Source organism: Polypterus senegalus, chromosome 17 (assembly GCF_016835505.1).
Source record: "Polypterus senegalus isolate Bchr_013 chromosome 17, ASM1683550v1, whole genome shotgun sequence".
Taxonomy (NCBI): Eukaryota; Metazoa; Chordata; class Cladistia; order Polypteriformes; family Polypteridae; genus Polypterus; species Polypterus senegalus.
In genome coordinates, this window is record NC_053170.1 from 74,944,539 (window position 1) to 74,961,709 (window position 17,171).

General features: G+C 40.1%; 1 protein-coding gene across 1 annotated transcript in view; it reads right to left on the reverse strand.

The window, feature by feature from the left end:
* Positions 1-16,426, reverse strand: part of LOC120518118 (keratinocyte-associated protein 3-like) — a 58,596-nt gene extending 42,170 nt beyond the window's left edge. Inside the window, exon 1 of the mRNA XM_039740722.1 lies at positions 16,287-16,426. Within this exon, the coding sequence (XP_039596656.1) occupies positions 16,287-16,299 (13 nt within the window). The 5' untranslated portion in view covers positions 16,300-16,426. The remainder of the gene's footprint in view (positions 1-16,286) is intronic.
* Between the last annotated feature and the right edge of the window lie 745 nt (positions 16,427-17,171).

A 17,171-nucleotide genomic window follows, 5' to 3' on the forward strand; every position in this document is an offset into this window, starting at 1 on the left:
TTATTTCCACTCTCTTCAGTGATGGAAAGAAAGTGCATGGTTCTGGCAAAGCTAGAAGTTACATACCTACAAAGTGATCCGCAGGATTCAGGCAAAAAAAACAACAAAAGACTAAACTTATTCAAAGCACATTGCCAGGGGTGTGGAAATCAAATTTATTTCTACTTGTCCACAGACAAGTAAACTTAGAAAGTCCACTTGTCCGCTAGTTAAATTCACTTGCCCATAAACAAATAAAAGTGGAAAAATAGTTTATTTTTTCTGATCTTTTATTGATACCAAAACTGCCTTCCATTTTAAAACTGAAAAAAGTTCTTTCAGGGAATAGTATTTTTCCATCTTGCTCTAGAACATTATATAAATGATTCCCTTATTTTAACTGGCTAATAAACAATGCCTTCGTTATAGCTACACTAGTTTTTTTCATATATTAGTTACATAACAGAACACTGGCCCGATTCATTTTCTTCCATGTTCTTCAGTTTTTGTCTTACAGCATCTTCTCCATCTCAGACAGCATGGGCTGAATGCTGTTAATTTCTGCATGAGCTGAACTGCATGGTTCCTGGACTGATGGTCCTGCAGAAGTGGAAGCTGACGACTTTTCAGGTTTTTTATGAGTGATGTGCCGGTTGCCAGGTGACAGACAGAATTCTACAGCTGGTCGTGGGTCAAACTCTTCTAAAGAAGCAGTATTGAACAGCCTAGCATAACGCTCAACCTCCGAGCGTTCAGCTTTAGAAAACGCTTTTTCAATTGATCCAACTTTTTTTCTTACTTTTAGACTCGTGTTTCTGACGTACTAAACCCCCAGTTCCTATCCTTTTTCTTTCTGCACATAACCAATCACCACACGATAAACGTATTTGTGAAATTAAAACTAGTTATAAGCTTAAACCTCTGAATGGATGGCATAATTAAACATGTATAACAAACATTTTTTTTTGAAGTTCTGAAAACTCTGAGGTCTAGGTTTATAACTATTTTTAATTTCACATTTTCATCGTGTGGTGATTGGTTATATAGAGAAAGACAAAGGATAGAAACTGGGGGTTTAGTACGTAAGATAGACACAGCAAATACGCAATAAAGAAAGCCTGCTCAGAAAAACCATCCATTGAATTCTGCGTTCGTGTCTCCGACCTCCATCCAGATCAAGAACCCAACATTTACACAATATTTCAGTTAAACCTGTGCGATACCCATTCAAATATCCAGTTTTTTGGAGCCTCGTCACCCCTTCCATAAACTTCTCTACACTGAACGCAGACCGGAGGGCCCCTTAATGCAAGGGAGCCAGCCACGCCACCGCGCAGCCCGCCACCCATGTCTAGTACATGCTTTAATGCATTTCATCGTGAAAAAGATAAAGTATTTATCTTAGTATTCTGAATGTTCATTGAGCAGGAATATCATGAAATCAATGTGCAGCGATTGCTGCCGGCTCTTCCTCAGTGCAAGAGGAAGTCAGTTTAAGAAGCGCACAGTGATTAACAACTTATATAGGCAGGCAGCCAACAACATGGGAGTCGTTGGGATGGGGGACCCAACGCCGCCTCACACGTTGACCAAGCTGCAGGCTATGGACGTATATATGTACGTAAGTAGGATTCAGTTAGCGTTGGGAACCCGGGTACCAAATTTCTTGAAGATGGGCACATAAGTAACAAAGACCGTTGAAAAGTTCAATATGGCGGCCGACAGTGGCATCATACCACTGAAATAAGTATGTAAGTATTCAAAGTTGCACAGTGCCCAAAATAAAAAAAAAAAAAAGTTTTCAGATATCAAAGTCACCATGAATAGGCAAGTCGTAGCCCACCATCCGAATGTCATATGAATGCTTATTAGGGTACAGAGAAAAGTAAAAAAAAAAAATAAATAATAATAATATAGGGACACATGGGGAGGGGGGGGGCTCAAAATGTCAACTTTAATCATGTTTATTTTTTCATTAAAGTAGAACTATATAAACTTCATCTTAAAATCATTTACTAGTTTCTCAGATCCCATCGTAACTAAAGTAGCACGTTAAAAGCTTTGTTTTGTATGTGTTCTTCTATATGCTGTATGTGAATCACTACGTGCTTCTTAAACAAGCTTTCTCTTCCTTCGACAGGACACAGAATCCATTACACTCACGATATTACAGCTCTGTGAATAATTTAAATATGGAGATGTATACATATTTTCATGCTGATAGGGATTAAAGCATGCATTAAACATGGGAACACCGTGACGCAGTGATTGTTAATGCCTCAAGCAAGATGCTTGCTAAGCCGTGCATGACCTTCAACGAAATACAGGTAAAATTCCGTTACAACGAACTTCTAGGGACCTAAAAAATATTTAGTTGCAATAAGATTCTGTATTTGTAGCTATAGTGCTTTCTTTAACTTGCCTCCAGGGGCCTCATGTATAAACGGTGCACACACAGAGACATGTTGCGTAAGAACTTTTCCATGTTCAAATCACGATGTATAAAACCTACTCTTGGCATAAAGCCACGCACTTTTCCACGGTACCTCATACCTTGTCGTATGCAAGTTCTCCACTCGGTTTTGCAGACTGGCGGCACCCAGCGTCAAAGCAATGCTACTGTTCCTGTGTGGTTATACCTTATTTTCCCGACGTGGCTTTATAAATACAGTGAAACTAACTGCATATTGTTTATTAGTGTAACGCTTAAGTTGCCACAGTGGATCATCTTTTTCCATATTACTCTCACTGCACCACTCGGAGTATTTATAATCACTGTATCTGAGTGCGAATCACAGCAGCAGCTGATCGGAAAGAGAATTATCGGTATACAGATTCAAGGACACGCTGTCTCAGCCACGGCAAAACGTTTCAAAGCCTTTCCTGTACAGACCTCACAGTTCAGAAACAGTTTCATCCCAAGAACTATAAACGCACTCAGTCAGTTGCTCCTTGTAGAACTGTTTGTACTTATAAGTACAATCACCCCACTGTAAACTTGCACTACAGTTATATCGCACAACCTGAGCCACTTTATAAAGCGCGTATTTACATATGATGACGATATCATTTTTAAGGTGAAATGCAGCAAAATGTGTTTATTATACAGATAAAACTTTAACTTCATTTAAATAATCTATATTCTTTACTGGGACTGCCGTGAAAGATAGAATAATTAAATATGTACTACAAAGATATTTCAATGTTCCTTAAACGTTTTGAAGAATCTGCGCTCTAAGCTTACAGATGGCTTAACGTCTATTACAGAGGCGATTGTGTGGCGCTCGGTTACTTGGAGAAAAAAAGCAGGGACTGCAGGAGCGGCCATGCCAATATATATTGAATACAAATAGCACATAGAAGATCAAATACAACACAAAGCATTTAACGTGCTACTTTAATTCGTGCTACTTTAATTACGATGCTATTTGAGAAACTGGTTAAATGATTTTAAGATGAAGTTTATGATGTTCTACTTTAAAGACAAAATAAACTACGTGATTACAGTGGAAATGTCGAGATTGAAGCTGACATTTCGTGCTTTTTCCCCCCACTGTGTGCCTTTTTTTCTCTGTACCCTAATAAGCTTTCATATGACACTCAGACAGTGGGCTACAACTCGCCTTTTCACGGCAACTTTGATACAGTATGTGACTTTTTTATTCCCGGCACTGTGCGATTTTGTGAACGTGAGCTTTCAAGTTTCTGCAACACACTATGTCACTCGATCAACTTCCTTTTGTTGATTATACCACGGTTTAATTAAACAAATAGTATGTTTTTCCTTTGTCTCCACTTGGCATTCGCTGAAATTCTTATATTTTCCCCCCGTGCTTTTCCCATTGTCTTTTCACAGAAGGTTGAGCTTAAGGGCGATTTATATTCATTTGCATATTCAAAGAGGCATAATTCTGGGAGGAGTTGGGGCGTTACATAAAGCGCATGCACGAGCGTTACTTTTCACGCCGATCGGGATTTATGTAGCGGAAAAACGTGGAAGTTGGAGCACGCACAGATTCCTGCATCTGGATTTTTCTGTGCGTAAGCACATTTCGGCTTTTGTGCTTACGGCATGTTATAGGGCGAGTTCTACGCACGCCATTATACATGAGGCCCCAGGCGTCTGGAATCATTTCAATAGCTTATTTCACGTTAATTTTAATCTCCTCATGTCTAAAGGTTATGCTGATGAGAATTTTTCTCAGCATTTCCTTGAGATAATTTCAGGGTGCGAATGATGCCCAAACCCAACGGCTGAAGCACTGCTGTGCAATTTGGTGGGAGGAAGTCAATGCAAACATTATCTAAATGTGGAAGCATGTTGTGGGCAGCACAGTTATCAATTAAAGGCACAATCATCTTTTTCTTCTTTCTGAACTCTTTTGGGATTCCCTCCCCACACAATGGGTACGTCACGCTGAAGTGTGTCACGAAGCGCAATTGCCGCGTCCATGGAAAATTGTTTGCCCATTGCCGGGGCAGGGCAACAGCAGGCTCACAGCACTGCAGTGAGGCGCCACAGAAGCGAATCCTAAAAGATTGGGGTCGCGCTATAAGTCCCTGTCTTACACCCCAAAACACGAGGCAGAGTCTCAGCTCTTTAGCAAAACCAGCTTTATTCAAGCTTGAAACAGGAACAGCAGGGTTATTTATTTTAGCAGGATCTGCCACTTCTATATTCAGACACAGTAGTCAGGGTCTTGGCCAAGTAATCCAGGTTCCCTGCATTACCCATCAAGTTTACTTTGGCGGAGTGACACAGCAGAGCTGTGAGCCTGCTGTTGTCCCGGCAACTAAAAACAGTCTTTCACAGACATGGTGATTGCACTTCGGGACTCTTTGGCATGCTGTCCAGTTGGGGGAGGCCCCAAGAGAGTTTCTTGAATGAGCATCACTGAACCACATAAAAACTTCTTTTTTGCTGTCTTCAAATGCAGCAGTTAGCATACATTTACAACCAGAGATTTTTCTTCTTTTTTTTGCTCGGTCTTTCAAGAAAGTTGACAGTGTCAATGGCGAAATTCCATATTCACTGGCAATGTCTTTTTTCTTTTTGCCGCAATCAAGTGCTGCAAAAAATTTAAAGTTTTTTTCCTAATATAAACTGTTATAGTGACAAAGTTAAATTCCAATGGATGTTTTTCAAATCTTGACGAGCAAAAAGTAAAAGATATCACTGAAAACAAAAACAGCAAAACAGTTCGAGGAAAGTTTGAAGAGAAAAAAAAAAAAAAAAATGTAGTGTTTGTTTGGGGATCGTTGTGCACAACTGAGCTGCGACCACAGAAAAAACTGCTCTGTGGATGATTCATTCAGGCATTTCAAGGTCTTTTGGGCACTTCATTGTAATGAAAGCAAGTATCTGCCGAATGCATTTCGCAGTAACAAGATTTCTATAGACTCTTGTCATATGGGAAAGCTGTCGGGACCATAAAAATACTTTGTTGTAATGAAAATTTCACTGTAATGGAATTTTACCAGTAATTTACTGCAGCAGTACTGTCTTTTAAACATACTAACCTCCAATTCCTGTCCTTTTTCTTTCTCCAGATAACCAATCGCCATGCAATCAGCTCTGTAATAGACGTTAAGCCATCTGCAAGCTGAAAACGCCGATTCTTCAAAACTTTTAAGGAACATTGAAATATCTTTGTAGTACATGTTTAATTATTCTATCCATCCTGTGTCGTGCCAGCCCCAGCAAGAATACAGCGCGAGGCAGGAACAATCCATGAATGGAGCGCCAGCTCCTTTATAGCACTGCAACACCGTGTCCTCACATTTAAATTATTAACAATATACTGTAGATTACTTAAATGAAGTTAACATTTTATCTGTATAACATTTTGCTGCATTTCATCTTAAAAAATATATCGTCATCATATGTAAATAGGAGATTTATAAAGTGGCTTACGTTGTGTAATATTATAATTATCGCAAGTTTACCGTGAGGTAATTGTACTTATAAGTACAAAGTGTTCTACAAGGAGCACTTGGACTGATTGATTGCATTTATAGTTCTTGGGATGAAATGGTTTCTGAACTGCAAGGTCTGTACAGGAAAGGCTCTGAAGCGTTTCATACGAGATTAGTTCAAATAGGCAGAATGGCAGAGGCAGCGTGTGCTAGATGCTATATACCGATAATTCTTTCTGATCAGCTGCTGTAGCGCTGCGAGTCCACACTCAGATACAGTGATAAATACTCTGAGTGGTGCAGTAATATGGAAAAAAGAAGATCTGCTGTGGCAACCTTGAATGGGAACAGCTAAAAGAAGAAGGTGCAGTGAGAGTAACAACGCTAAAACAGCTATGGTATTTGGAATAGTTTGGCCATTCTGTGGACCATTATATTGTTATAGGTTAATTACAATCAGATGCCTTAAACTAATAAACAATATGCAGTTAATTTCAGTGTATATGATAAAGCCGCGTCAGGGATGTGGATCTAAAAAAAAAGGGAAACCAAACTGGAACAAAAGCACTGCTTTAACACTGGGCGACACCAGTTTGCAAAACCGAGCAGAGAACTTACTTATGCCAGGGTTTGACTTACCGTGAAAAGGTGCGGGACTTTACGCCAAGCTTAGGTTTTATGCATCACGATTTAAGCGTGGAAACGGGAGTATGCAACATTTTTGTGCGTATGTACCGTTTATACACGAGACCCCAGAACTGTGCCAAGAAAATTTAGGAGTTGGTTCAGAAATAATATTTACTGGGTTAGTTCTTGAGCCCCTTGTCCAGGAGTTGTTTCTGTCATACATCTGATGATTACTGGGATAGGCTCCGGCTGCCGTGCAACCCTGTCCTGCATATCTGGGGTCAGAAGATGGATGGATATAAAGTACTAGTAAACACTTCAATAGCAAAGCACCTTACACTTTCTGGATTCCTGCAATCAAATTTCATTCCAGTTATTTGTGCTTTCTCATTTAATCCACCAACCTACATATTTATATATTAGTGCAGGGTTAAGGGAAGGTAAAGCCTCTAACAGCAGAAAGGTTCAGTCTATGATTGCATCCTGCCATCTGGACATACATCCATAGGACGACATGGAGACACACACACACACACATCATGCCAATTCACATTTTGCCCAAATCAAACACCCCCAGATAATAAAATGTATCCATTAAAAACTAACTCAGAATGTGCAGCAAGTGAGAGAGTCTGAATACTTTGTAGACCCACTTCTCACAAGTTAACTCCAGCAGCCCAGATTACTAGACATTTTCACTTGTCCCATAGGACGTAGGGTGCAAGTCAAACTTCTGTCTTCTGCATGTTGAAGGACTTTTTGCAGTTCTTAACCAACACTTCTTTAGCTTTTAAGAGTTCATTCTTTGTTGGGGTCCGTTAACACTTTTAGAGCAGCCATTTTCAGATCAGTACAAAATTTCGCTTTCCTTCTTTTGTACTTTAATTGGTTAGGAAGATAACCAAGTTATCGTGGGGCGGGGAGTATTGGTTGTAAAGTTTTGTTTATTATGAACAGGTTCTTCTTAAGTTTGCATATGCTGGGTTTATGTCCCAATGTCTGTTAATGGCATTCTCGTTTGATAGCCAAAATTTAGCCTGCTCTCTGGCACTTTTAGTACTGGCCTTAAATCTTACTTGTACATTGTACATAGTGCCCCCTCCCCATAATTTTTGCTATATATTGCCTTTAATTCTTGTAAATCTAAGCATTATCCTCTGATGAAGGCCCCTGGCAGGGGATGAAAGCTCAGGAATAAAAACTACTTTGATACGCGATTCATTCTCTCCCTTTGTGGATCTCCAGCTGCAAATACGCAAACCGTATCACAGACCTTCTCTTCCATGTTTTATTTTTTATATCTATCTGGAGAGGTGCAATAAATTCCAAAAAAAATGCTACAATTGTGAAATTTTTAGATGCATTTAGAAGCCTAAGTAGATATTAATTGATTTAGCAATAATTCAGTTTTACCTCTATTAGCAAAATGTACTGATAAACCCACAGCCTAAACCCCCAACCCCCCTTTTCTGCCCAATATCTGCAACACCACTCAAATTCCACAGCCTTTGACACAAAGTATGCATCACTCCTTAACTAGCCTGGCTACTCTGGCTTCCTGCATGATATCATATAGTCCTCCAAACCCTGAAACAGATTTACAAAGCTGTTAATTCCTATATTCTTTAGAGCTATGCATCTACCCATTTATATTTAAGGGGTATGGAAATGTGATCACAGCTGTGTTGGGAAGGGCAAACTGTGATGTTTCTTAAACAAATGGAGTGCATTACGTTTTCTTATTTAATGGGAAAATATCATTTACTAATTGTGCACTTGACCTGCCTCTTAGAAAAAGAGTAAAAACTAGGGATGCACCGAAATTTCGGCCGACGAAAATTTTCGGCCGAAATAGCATTATCGGTTTCGGACGAAACATAAGAAAACGCAGAAAATAAAAGCCGAAATTGTCGCCACGCCTCTCCCATCCTCCCGTCTCGTTCGCGCTGTCATTACGCATCAAACACGGAGTATGTCGGCGGTTTGGAAGCACTTCAAAGTTACATATGAGGACAGCAAAGTTGCAATATGCAACATTTGCTTTGCAAAGGTTTCAAGAGGGGGTTCAACAGCAAAGACATTTTCGACTACAGGTTTAATACACCACCTTAAGTCAAGACACGCAATTGAATTTGAGGAATACCGTCAAACAACGTTGGTTAAAACTAAGCCAACTAGCACATCAACACCCTCGGTTGCCACATTTTTCGAAAAAAGTAAGAAATTTGCAAATGACAGTGCTAAAGCACGTGACATAACAGAGAAAGTAATGGAATTCATTGCTTTAGATGACGAGCCGTTTTCAGTCGTGGAGGACATCGGATTTCGTAGGCTAATACACCACATTGAGCCGCGTTACACACTGCCAAGCAGACGGTATTTTGCAGAGACCTCTCTACCTGAAATGTATGACCGTGTTGCAAAACCTGTTCATGAGCTCATGACCACAGATATCTCTGCTCTAAGTTTTACCACAGACATATGGAGCTCTGACGTTAGTCCAACTAGCATGCATGCTCAGTTTGACAGCGCAGTGGATAAACGCGGAGTTTAAATTGCAAAACATTCTGCTTCATGCACAGGAGTTTGTCTGCTCACACACTGCAGCAGCAATATCCGATGCTTTGGCTAACATGTTTGAAACTTGGAACATAGACAAGTCTAAAGTGCATGTGATTGTGAGAGATAATGCACGGAACATGATAAAGGCTATGGATGACAGTGGATTAAAGAGCATACCTTGCATGGCACACACGCTGCAGTTGGCTGTGAATGAGGGAGTGCTTAGTCAGCGGAGCATATCAGAAATCACAGCAACTGGGAGAAAAATTGTGGGACATTTTAAGCATTCTCCGCTTGCTTATTCCAGACTACAAGATTTGCAAAAACAGTTTGGGATGCCAACAAAACGACTACAGCAAGATGTGGCCACTCGCTGGAACAGTACATACTATATGTTGCAAGGATTACTTGAACAGAAGCGGGTTTTAGCTGCATACATGACAGATCACGACCTGCCAGCAACTTTGAGTGCACATCAGTGGATGTTGGTGGAAAACATTGTCTCTCTTCGCCCGTTCGAACAGTTAACCAAGGAAATAAGCTCAGCTCAAGCGTCTGTTGCTGAAGTTATTCCACTGATCGCAGCACTGAAGCGCCTGCTTGGAAAAGAGGCGGAAACAGATCATGGCGTAAAAACGGCTAAAAAAAAAACTCTACTGGAGGCTGTTAACAAACGCTTCCAAGACACTGAGTCCAACCCTCTTTACGGCATTGCAACAATATTAGATCCACGCTTTAAAGACCATTACTTTGACGATGAGAAAAGGCAGGATGTACGCGAAATGGTGCAAACAGAGCTTACGGCTCATGAAAACTCTGGTGAAGCACAAGCCGCGACGGGGAGAACAGAGCAAACTGTGCCTGAGAAACGGTCACGTACAAGTGATGAGGCGCACATTCCTTCGCTTTCTGATATGTTTGACGAAATTTTACAGGAAAGCGTCCCAACCCACAGCGGTGTAAGAGCAAGCGCAGCCTCACAAGAAGTAGCAACCTATCTAGCTGAACTACCCATTGGCAGAAGTGATAATCCACTTGACTACTGGCGCGCGAACAAAGATCGCTTTTCATTGCTTGCATGGACTGCGCGCAAGTACTTATCTGCCCCAAGCACCAGCACAGACAGTGAGAGATTATTCAGTGCAGCATCTCATGTTCTTGATGAGAACAGAAATCGTCTCTCCAGCCAGAAAGCTGAACAACTTTTGTTCATAAAGAGAAATCTGCCACTTTTGCCAAAATAAAAGCAGCCCAATTTGATGTTGTTTACAGTTAAAGGTTTGATTTATTTATTCTGTTATTGCAATGTTGTTTTGCACAGTAATTTAAAATTGAAGTAAAACGTTTAATGCAGGTAATATTTTGCACAATTCGTAAAGGCACTAAAAGCTAGCACAGACTGAGTGATTTTATTCAGTGCAGTATGTTCTTCATGAGAAGAGGAACTGTGTCTTCAGCCAGAAAACTGAAAAACTTTTGTTCATAAAGATAAACCTGCTTCTTTTGCTTAAATTAAAAGCAGACCAATTTAGTGTGTATAGTTATGTTGTTTACAGTAAGAGGTTGGATTTATTTATTTTTCTTCTGTTTGTGCACTGTTTGGTACAGTAATTTAAAATTGAAGTAAAAAAGCAGCTAGCATTTTTTTTGCACAATTTTGTTACAGAAAGAAATTTTATTTAGTTTTGTTATTGTTAAACAGCCTTATTACTGTTATTTATTATCAATAAAAGTTTGATTGCTTAATTAATTTGTAATTTAATACAAACAAAAAGAAAATATTTTAAACATGTTTTTTAATGAAGCCATTTTCGGTTTCGGTATCGGTTTTCGGCCAAGTGCATCCAAAAATTTCGGTTTCGGCCCAGAATTTTCATTTCGGTGCATCCCTAGTAAAAACTTAAAGGCTTATATGTTTGAAGTAAGAAGAATATGGGAGGTATTTTTTGAAAAAAGAAAATTAAAATTATAAAATGAAAATGCATTTTCCAAGTCCGAGCACCAAAATGCTGCAAAAATTTAAATTGCAGACAGATTTATTTCATTTTATTTTCAGCCTGAACCGCAATGAAGCTGCAAAAATGAAAAATAAAAAGCAGGGGGGTTCAATGGGCAAGGCTTTGTACCTCGATTTCCCACAATTCTTCGCCCTACGTAGCTGTAGAATACTTCTCATTTCAAGTTTGTTTAGTTCATGCAATTTTGATCTTTTCATCCCCATACTACAAGCTTCAAAGCAAAACCATCTCACAAAATCCGAAGACCATGCATAATTGCAGTTCTGAAGTAATGTGCAATTTAATTACAATATTTAACATGACAGAAACTAGCCTTTATTACATAGTTTACAGTTATTTACACTGGGGTGGAAACAGGATGCTTTGTATTTCTCTAGTATTATCGTGTAGTATCAACAGAGTATTGCAATAGCTGGATTCCCTGCTCTTTGAGGTGGCTTGCTATCCTTAAAAAGGACTGCTTGCCTTTTGCTGCACTAGTCTGAAAAACCCAAGCAAGTGTGCAGAGTTGCCCTTTTTATAACCTCTTGCTATTGATGATGCAATGCCAGCTCAGTCTTTTGGTTACTCACCCCTAAACTGATGTAAACCTGTCTTGTGCCATTGCATAGCCCTTGCTTCAAAGTCACTGTCCCCAGCAGCCACTTCCAACACCTTGCAAATGGTGTACAAACTCGTCAAAACTGGTCTTCCTTCTCGTTTCGGTCATGCAGCTGGTATTGAGGGTACATCAGCAGGGTTTGGGAGTGCGGCGTTTTCAGATGGCACAATTGGGATGTTAAATGCTTTGCTTTTCTTTGGTGCAGCAGAGGTGTTCAGTGCATGTCAGCTACAGCCAAGCAGGCAAACCTCCTGGGGCCTCATGTATAAACGGTGCCTACGCACAGAAATGTTGCGCAAGAATGTTTCCACATTCAAATCGCTATGTATAAAACCTAAACTTGGCGTAAAGCCACGCACATTTCCATGGTACCTCATACCCTGTCGTACACAAGTTCTCCACTCGGTTTTGCAGACTGGCGGCACCCAGCGTCAAAGCAGTACTACTGTTCCTGTGTGGTTATCCTCTTTTCCTGAAGCAGCTTTATAAATACACTGAAATTAACCACATATTGTTTATTAGTTTAATGCAGCAGATTGTAATTAACCTGTAACAATAATGGTCAAACTATTCTAAATTTCATAGCTGCTTTAGGGTCGTTACACTCACTGCACTTTCTTCCAGCTACTCCCATTAGGGGTTGCCACATCGGATAATCTTTTTCCATATTACTCTCACTGCACCAATCGGAGCAGCTGATCGGAAAGAGAATTATCGGTATACAGCATCAAGCACACGCTGCCTCAGCTATGCGGTCTACTTGAACTGCTTCTCACATGGCAAATGCTTCAAACCTTTCCTGTACGGAACTCGCAGTTCAGAAAGAGTTTCATCCCAAGAACTCTAAACACACTCAATCAGTCCAAGTGCTCCTTGTAGAACGGTTTGTACTTTAAGTACAATCACCTCACTGTAAACTTGCATTACAGTTATAATATTGCACAACCGGCGCCACTTTATAAAGCGCGTATTTACATATGATGACAATTTCATTTTTAGGATGAAATGCTGCAAAATATGTTTATTATACAGATAAAACTTTATTTAAATAATCTATATTGTTAATAATTAAAGGACAGGGTGTGCTACGTTAGCAAGGATCTGACTCTCCGCTCACGATTGTTCCTGCCTCGCACTGTATGCTTCACTTAGACTGGCGTGAAGAATAGAATAATTAAACATGTACTACGAAGATATTTCAATGTTCCTTAAATGTTTTGAAGAATCGGCGTTAAAAGCTTACAGATGGCTTAACGTCTATTGCAGAGCTGATTGTGTGGCGATCAGTTACTTGGCGAAAGAAAAGCAAGAACAGGAATTCGGGGTTAGTAAGAGTTGTTTGAAAGAGACAGTACTGCAGGGGTGGCCATAGGCATGTGCAAACTGTGCACCTGCACATGGCCACCAAGCCAATATATGTTGAATATAAAACAGAAAGAGAAAACAACACCACAGCGGCAAATTTCGTCAAAAGTTAAATGCTTGTGTCACGAGCACAAGGCGGCTATGCAGTGTCCTCAACGGACGTGGCAATCCGCCATGCATAAGATACCATATTGACATTGGTGGGCGAAGATGCCACCGATTCTTTCTCTGCCCAGGGCCGCTATGAGCCTAGAGCCGCCCCCGAGTACTGCTGCAATAAATTATTTTTTTGCAGGTCACACACAATCACAGCGTTCCCCATGTTTAACAACATACTTTAACTCCTATCATCATGAAAGTGATATCACATATACATCTCTGTATTTTAGTTATTCAGAGACCTGTAATATCACGAATGTAATGGATTCTGTGTCCCATCACAGGAAGAGAAAGCCTGGAAGCATGTAGTGATTCACACCCATAGAGCACATAGAAGATCAAATACAAAAAGCATTTAACGTGCTACTTTAATTACGATGCGCTTTGAGAAACTAGTTAAATGATTTTAAGATGAAGTTTATGATGTTCTACTTTAATGACAAAATAAACTACGTGATTAAAGTGGAAATTTCGAGATTGAAGTTGACATTTCATGCTTCTTCCCCCAATGTGTGCCATTTTTTTCCCACCTCTGTACCCTAATAAGCTTTCATATGACACTTAGACAGTGGGCTACGACTCGCCATTTCACAGCGACTTTGATATCTGACAACTTTATTTCGGGCACTGTGCGACTTGGAGAAACTCGAAAGCTCAAGTTCACAAACACGCTATGTCACTTGATCAACTTCCTTTTGTGGTTTACACCACTGCTTAAACCAACAAATTGTACATTTTTCCTTGCCTCCACTTGGTATTGGCTGAAATTCTTCCATTGTCCCTCTGCCTTTTCACAGAACACCGAGTTTAAGGGCTATTTATATTGATTTGCATATTCAAAGAGGTGTAATTTTGGAAGGAGATGAGGCGGGACAGCAGGCGCGTGCGTTACTTTTCAACGCTGACCAGGATTTATGGAGCGGAAGAACGCGGAAGTTGGTGGACGCACAGATTTATGCATCTGGATTTTTCTGTGCGTAAGCACATTTCGGCTTTTGTGCTTACGTCATGTTATAGTGCGAGTTCTATGAACGCCATTATGCATGGGGCCCCTGGTGTGGAGATGCAGCTCTATCAGTTTTACTGTTTTTGTTATATTGAACTGGCTCTGCAAACAGTTTTCCAGGTCTGCATCTCAGCTTTGAAGTTCTGCCTTCACCGCTGTCCCACACCACCTCTATGATCTGCCTTGTCCTTTGCGTGCACATTTTTACCACCAGACCTGCTTCTCACGGCTCACTTGGGGTCAGTGGCCACTCAATCTGCCACACATTTCCCCAGCTTCATGATCCTAAAGCTTCACTGATGTCCGAGCAACTGGATAAATGGAGTTTAGCAGGTAGAGATGCAGTGATGGAGCTGTCCAGGTGTCAGCCTCTCAGCTGTCTCCATCCCTGTACTGGTGGTGGAAACGGCAGACCTGGTTACAGATGTGAGCCTCAAGGCTCTCCAGCACTTCTGCCGAAAAGCCATTACAGTGCTCAGTGGTGATGGTACAAAATAATACTACAAAAATACAAAGCATCTCATTTCCACCTCAACGCAAACAAATGTAAAACTATGATGTAATATATGCCAATTACTGTCATGTTATATATTGTAATTAAAATTGCACATTAATTACTTCAGATCAACAATTATGCATGATCTTCAGATTCTGTTAGACAGTTTCACTGTGAAGCTTGCAGCATGAGGTTTTAAAGATCAAAATCAGGCGAATTAAACAGTCGAAGTGAGAAGTATTTTAAACCGATCAAAGTGGCTCTACAGCTACGCAATACAAAGAATTGTGGAAAACCTAGGTACAAAGCCCCCTACCATCAACCCACGCTATTTGCATGTTGAGAACTTGAAAATGCAAAGTGGAAATGCTTTTAACTTTTCACTTTTGCGGCTTCATTGCAGGTCAGAGTGAAAATAAATTGCAAATGCATTTTTTTAAATTTTTGTAGCATTCTTGCGTCGCAGACTTGTATTTTCATTTTATAATTTAATCTGTTTGCAGAAAAATACCTACGATTATACATATTAATGTAGAGAGTAATGAAAAGGTAAAATGATTAACATATGACTTTTCTTTTCAAATAAGGCATGTTTAAAATGGCACGTAACTTAAAGCACTTTGTGATGATGTTATATAAAGAACAACCGACTGCATGAACACAGTTTAGATTAAACAAATGCAAAACAATGAGATATTTTTCAAGGCTGTCACTTCAAAACCAAACACTTTCCAGCATTATGTTTCCTTAGTCTACTCAAAATGGAACTATCCTATGGTTGCTAACACATCTTTTTTAAACAATAGCTGTTTTCCCCCCGACTTCTTCAATTGATTCGTTTCCATGCTTGTTTCTAATTTCAGTCTTGAATATTTAACTTGCGCAATATAAGAGTTTGTTTCGTTTCTTTTTTTTCTCTTTTTTTTTTTTCTTAAAACCATACCCAGTCGAAAAATGCGTACTACAATAAAGTAATATATGATAAGTTTTTAATAAATGGATTTATTCCAGATAAGGTTTCCGTAAACCCGATACCAAATGGACAGTGTTGTAATCCCCTTTCTTACGACGCTGGTCCAGTGGGCAAATCTTGCTTTAAACCCCCAACTTGGTGCCAAAAGAAAACTGAACCGATTTAACTTCCACACATTTTTAAATCCCTGACACAGCTGCTCGCTTTGTCCTCTCGTTTTCCATCAGTAGTTTCGCTTTGAAAATCCAGCCTTGCCAATTTATCGGGATACTTTTTGCAATATGGCCTTTATTTAATGCACACACCTATACCTGAGATACAACATGCGCTGATTATACCCGTGTCCATGTCACGTTAAACGTACATGTCTTCTACCCGCGCATAGGCTTAAATACCTTGTGGAAGAAAGAAAGAAAAGTGACGCCAGCCCGAAGTCAAACGTCGGGCCTGCCCACCCCGGCCTCCTAGTAGTACGGCAGGCCGAGCTTCACCTTACCTGTCGAGCAGGTAAGGCACAGCGCGACAAAAGCGAATTCCACTTACTCGGAAAATTGATCCAAAAAACTGGCAAAATGACTACTCACCTAGTTTACACATCGTGTAGCTTTACAACTTCATGACATCCTTAACACTGTGAACTGACCACCGGGTTTTGTGTTCCACTGAAGACCCTCCCAAAGTGATCGTCTCTCAACAGCCAAAGTTCAGGTTACACCCTTTCTCACTTTTAAAGGTATACGAACTAGTTTTTGCTCTGGGGCAAGCAAAGAAGGAAAATAAGAGTTCCACGCAGGGTGTCACCAGGCAGATGTCTTTCTCCGCACATTCCTAAGGACAAAAGCGGTCATCTCCTGTGGCGCATCCTTTGTAACTTTATGTCATGGTCTCCAAGGCACTTTATGCCATCTTGTCAATTATTTACAGTTGGGAGACGCTAACAAAATGAAACTTTTTTTTAAGGTTATTAAGTTGGATTGACATTAATCAATTGACCAACAGTCAGCTATACGGTTTAGTTTCTAATAAAAGTTTTCTGTATAAACATAGCACGGGCTCTTAGCCTACGTATGTCATGGCACAATTCATATGCGTACAATAACGTATTTACTTATTTGTCTAAAACAGTTGTTTTATTTTTGTATATTTTAAGGTCTCCATAGTTCTATGGTGGCGCAGTGGTGGGCGATGCTGTTTACCGCATTCAGTTTTCTGCGTTCGAATTCCACGCCACGTTGTTGTCGGTGTAGAATGTGCAGTTACAATGCCATACCGTGACTCCAGAATAAGCAAAGGGTTGGGTGTGTGTGTGTGTGTGTGTGTGTGTCCGCAATTCAATGGATTTGTGCGATTGTTTCAATTCGCCCAGTGCTGCTGCCATAGACTCCCCTTCCCAGCCTGTTAGGAATTATGAGGATCTGAAAATGTAGAATGAAGATGTGTATAACATGCATGTAACCAACTTTGAAACA